The sequence below is a fragment of the Otolemur garnettii genome, unplaced genomic scaffold (assembly GCF_000181295.1).
Source record: "Otolemur garnettii isolate 467f Iridium unplaced genomic scaffold, OtoGar3 scaffold00024, whole genome shotgun sequence".
NCBI classification, from domain to species: Eukaryota; Metazoa; Chordata; class Mammalia; order Primates; family Galagidae; genus Otolemur; species Otolemur garnettii.
The window spans coordinates 22067093-22072292 of NW_003852419.1; the positions used below are offsets into that span (position 1 = coordinate 22067093).

Consider the following 5200-nt stretch of genomic DNA (forward strand, 5'->3'; position numbering starts at 1 on the left):
GGCCAGGGCTGGGTTTGAACCCACCACCTCTGGCATATGGGGCTGGCATCCTACTCCTTGAGCCACAGGCACCGCCCAATGTTAGTAGTTCTTAACTAGTGTGCTGAAATAATCACTGTCTGCTGCACCACCTAGCTAACAAAATCAAAATCTTTCTTCAGATCTCCATTAAAAAAAAAAAAAACATAGCTTTGGCCCTTTCCCGTCTACTCTTTCTACTTCTCAGATTATACTTGCAATTGCTTTTTGTTTGTAACTAAAAGGCAAATAAGTCAATACCCTTAATTTTTACCTTAATGATAAGCTTGGCTTGTCATTTCTCCCAAATCAGCCTGATAACATTTGATTTCTCCCAAATCAAATGCACACAGCCTAAAATTTAATCATTATTTATATATTTGTCTCTTCACACTTAAGCCAAAAGATTACAACTTAAAAATCACAAAGTAAAAGCACTCAGTAATAAAGGTACCCACAGGTAACCTTATGTCAATTAATATACATCTAAAAAATCCTGATACATCTAAGAGAACTAAATCTTTTCTCTTGTCAAGATCTTATTTTCATTACAAAATTTACACAGCACTCATAAGGCAGATTTTTTGTTTCTAAAAGGAACAAGATAAATCAGTAGATAATAAACCAAAGCAAGGAATATCTGGGGTACACTTATCAGCTAATATATCATTTGTTAGTTACCAAGGTAACATACTGGAATCAGGAAAAGGACTCACCACTAAAAGTTTTAATTTAAGATAAAGCGTAAGATTTTAAAGTTTAGGACAACATGTTAAAGAAAATGGACTTGTATTTGGATAATACAACTCTAAAGAACTTCTTTCCTCTTCCAAATTTTCAAATTACTTTTACAAGGATAACAAACTTCATCAATGACAAAAAGAATAAACGGGCTAAAGTGAGAGTACCAAAAATCTGGCTGCTAGTTGCCCTTGTGATCTTCCCTAATAAAATACTCATCACCTCCTCTCACACTAACTAATTTTCACTAACATGCTTGCAATGGTTTTTCCAAACTCCTGATTATTTTACTAGGTAGTCTAGAATACAAATACAGTAGGGGAGATATTTGTGTACTCAATGCCAGCAAAAACATAAAAACTATTCCTGGATTTGAACCTGCTGAGGACCTTAGTCTAAAAAATCCTCAAAAGAAAGGATGATTTGGCACTGTATTTACTTAAGAATTATTAGCCATTCCTCTTTCTTCTCCCCCTTGAAAATTCCTTACTACCTTCTGCTCCTCCAAACCTAACTCATGGACCTCTTTCCTAATAAAAAGTCTTCCAAAACTCAAACAGTGAACCACAACCCACCATCTTCCTGAAACCCTGTTACTCTGATCCATACTGCACATCTGGAACTTGTTACATATACTGGTATATGACACGTATAAAACCTAAACTCTTATTTTCTATATTCATTGTAAGATCCTTTAGAGTAAGGATTATATTCCTAAATCCTAACATTACATGCCTTACATGCAAATGATGTATATCAAATAAAGAGTGCTTACAGTTTTTTAATTTTTATGTACATCGACTCACTACTTCCCTCATAGGAACAGTGATTCCTATTATTAGGTTTTACAAAATAAACAAATTCAGAGGTTGAACAATTTGTCAAAGTTCTGTTTAAGAAATTTTCAAGATCTATTGATAGTACTACATTATAAATAGCAAATATAGGAACTCTCCCTGTAGAGGTTTACAAATCTCCATAAAGCAGCCAATCCACATTCTTTATTGTTGCCAAGAAAACTACTAAATTAGGAACCTCAAGTTCAACTCTGCTCAACTAGGCAAAACCAACTTTGTCCTTTGAGCCCTTGATAAAGCAACAAAAAACTGTCAACACAGTAAATTATGTCACTATGAGAACACTGTCCTCAGCTTCTTAAAGTATATAAAAATTCTAATAAAATACTATGGTTTCTGTTCAGTACAAGACTTCAGCACCTGCTGTGAGCTGTGATGCCATGGCACCCTATGCAGGGGGACAGCTTGAGGCTCTGTCTCAAAAAAAAAAAAAGACTTCAGCACCAAACCACAGTATTACAAAACTTGAATTAAAAAAAAAAAACTTGAAGTAAGAATGCATTTTGCAAGAGCCATGTGACGCACACATGACAATCAGCTAAACTGATGGGTGGACCTTTTCTGGGGAAATATTTAGCAGTAGTTGACCAAAGCAGCGAATAAACTCAACTTTTAGGACAAATACTGATGTTTGCTTTAAAAAAAATTCCCCCATCCTTCAAAGGGTTCTGACACTAAAGAGGAATACCAATTCAATCTCCAGCATTTATTTCACATACATACGTGTGTGTGTGTGTATACAGTAGAAGGACTTTCTAAAAGGCCATGAAGGAGAACTCACAAAAAGTCTTCCCAAGGAAAGTGAACACCAGTTCCCAAGAAAGGTGCCAGGTGTGTCACATCTGCTATGGTGACTTCTGGAGTAAGCTAGAAAAAGAATTTGTATTAACTTTTCATGACACGTCATGGAACCTCATTCCGTATCTGCAAGCATTCAGGTAGGTAATCCAAAACCTACAGATCTGTTAGAGGTTCCACTCGTTTCTCTTTCAACTCGACAGGAGTCTTCCTTTTATTTGGTAGTATTAGAAAGACATTCCTTGGTTTTAGTTTTTTTTCTTGACCTACAGAAGACAAAATGACTTAAGTGCCCTCTTTAAAAAAAAAAAAAACCGCTCACGAATCTCACAAATGCCCTTCTTAGAAGGCAAGAGACCTGGCGAATTCTTAAAGAACTCTTATAAGAGACGACTCAAAAAGTGAACTAAAAATTTTAAATCGCTTCTCACCATCTACTCATTCCCCTCAATCCTACGTAGTCCCGAAAAGCATCCATATCACCTGAAAAAACATGACGGGGAGGGTGCAAGGAGGGAGCCAACAAGCTCAGGATATACAAGTAAAGCTGGTTTCCACCCTAACGATCCTGACAGCTCCGCAGAGTGCGGGCGCAGGGTCTGACAGTGCCCTCTAGGAGTGCTCTCCCACCCCATCCCCTCCCTTCAAAAACAAGTCCTCCTTCAAAAGTCACTGTCTCGGAGAGAAGCTACCCCTTCACACCGCCCCACCACCCGACTCCCAAGCGTCCCAACCCCCTCAGCAGACTGTTCCTCCGCACTAAGCCTGCACTCAAGAGGCCCTCCAACCTGACCAGGTCCAGGTCCAGGCCCAGGCGGCTCACCCCTCCGGCCCGACCCCTCCCCCCCGGGCCGCCCCTCGCGTCAGACAATGGGGCCTGACTCACAGCCACCAGCTTTTCTTGCCCTATCATCCCCACCTCATCTTAGCCGATGCCCCCACCCCCGCCCCAGCCCTCCTCGCCGCCTTTAAGCTTCCCCAAGCTGCCCCACGGACCCAGCCGACCGGTGCTCTCCTGCACTCACTATTCGGGATTCATGCTGGACATGTCACTGCAGCTGCCGCCGCCGCCACCGCCGCCCTTGCTGCCGCAGCCGCCGCCCTGACTCTCTGTGCCACGGGTAAATGAAGGAAAGGAATGAGAAAGGCTGTTCCGGGAGAGCAAACGTCTTCTCCCACTCTGTCCCCTTAGAACACAATCAGCAGCCGCCGCCACTCAGCTATCGCTTCCACCCAAAATGGCCGCCGGCGAACCAGGAAATAGGGAAGCCTTAGACCGAAGGGCCTTTACACAGCCCAGAGGGCGGCCGTGCCGCGTGGCACGCCGGGAAAAAGAGTCACGAGCGTGGCTATCCAAGCATGGGACAGATAGGGCGGAGCGGGGTCCAGAACTCGGCTTCCCGCCAAGCCCCGCGCCGCTGGGGCATGCGTACTTGAGGGGTTGTCGCCCGCCCCATTCCCTACTCCCTCACCCCCCCACCCTCCGCCCTTCCCTACTCCCCTCCCCTCTGACTTGCTGGCTAGGACTTCGCTCGGACTCCCCCTAGCGGATTGGCTAAAGCCGAGAGGCCCTGGTGATGTCATCAGTGAGACGTGGCAGCCGGGCGAGTCAGCGCCCCGCCGGAGAGGGGGAGGGGAGAAGAGGGGCAGAGGGCGGCAAGGATGGGGGTGGAGGGAGACCCCGGGCCTGGAGGGAGTGGTCAAAACAAGAGGGACAGCCACAAGGCGGGGACCCAGAGAGAAGTGGTCTGAGAGACGCTCCCGGCTGATCCTGCCTCCCGGGCGGCTTTTGCAGACCTGATCAGCTTGAAGCTTTCCCTAACCCTGGTGGTCAGAGGACGTCCGCTCTAAGGACACAAGGGAAGAGATTGTATACAAAGCTGTTCTTTCAGTTCTCTTCATTCACCCAGCCCCACCTGGGCTCTGTCATTGTCCAGTATTGGGCGCTTACACTATCATTTTCTTTTTTGATTTCCTGCCATTCCTATTTAAACCCCTCTTTTATCGCCTCAGTATTGCAGTAGCCTCCATCTCTTCTCCGCTCCAGCCCATTTGCACATACTGCTAGATGTGTTTTCCTGAAACACCATCACCGTCCCATCACCTTCAGTGGCTCCACGTGCCGTGGATAGGACATAAGCCAGAATCAGCCTAAAATTCAAGTCTTCCTGCTCTGATTTCAGCCTTCCAGTTGAATTGTGCTGCCTTATTTTTAGATGTTACTTAATGCTGAGCTGTTCCACAAGATTGGAAAGTAATAATTGATTAAAAAGTGCAATTTATCACTATATAATGCCTACAAACTCCGGAATTAATATTAACTTCTTTTTTTTTTAATCAGCCAGGGCTGGGTTTGAACCCTCCACCTCCGGCATATGGGGCCGGCACCCTTCTCTTTTGAGCCACAGGCACCACCCATATTAACTTATTTTTTAAAAACCTTATGATCTTAACAGTTCTCTTTAATCAGCTCAAGAATTCAAATGCCCACTGAACTTTAACATATTATCTTGGTTATTTAATTACAAAGGGCATAGTATAATACATTGTCCAAAGTTTATCTTCCAACTTGTTCTAAGAATTAAGAAAATTATTTCCTGAGACTGATTGCAAAATCACTTTGAGCTTCTATGATACCAAATACAGAAAGAAGGCAGTTCCAATTTCTGCCCGTAAATTAACTGTACCCCTGAGCCCCCCAATTCCACCATGTGCCTTAGTTGATAATCTCATCAAAAAAGGTGCAGAGTTTCTTCACATATTCACTTCTGAAATGAATATGGTCA

General features: G+C 43.7%; 1 protein-coding gene across 1 annotated transcript in view; it reads right to left on the minus strand.

Annotated features, from left to right (window-relative positions):
• Window positions 1–3850, minus strand: part of RAB1A (RAB1A, member RAS oncogene family) — a 37901-nt gene extending 34051 nt beyond the window's left edge. The window contains exon 1 of the mRNA XM_003787966.3: window positions 3440–3850. Within this exon, the coding sequence (XP_003788014.1) occupies window positions 3440–3462 (23 nt within the window). The 5' untranslated portion in view covers window positions 3463–3850. The remainder of the gene's footprint in view (window positions 1–3439) is intronic.
• Window positions 3851–5200: the final 1350 nt, after the last annotated feature.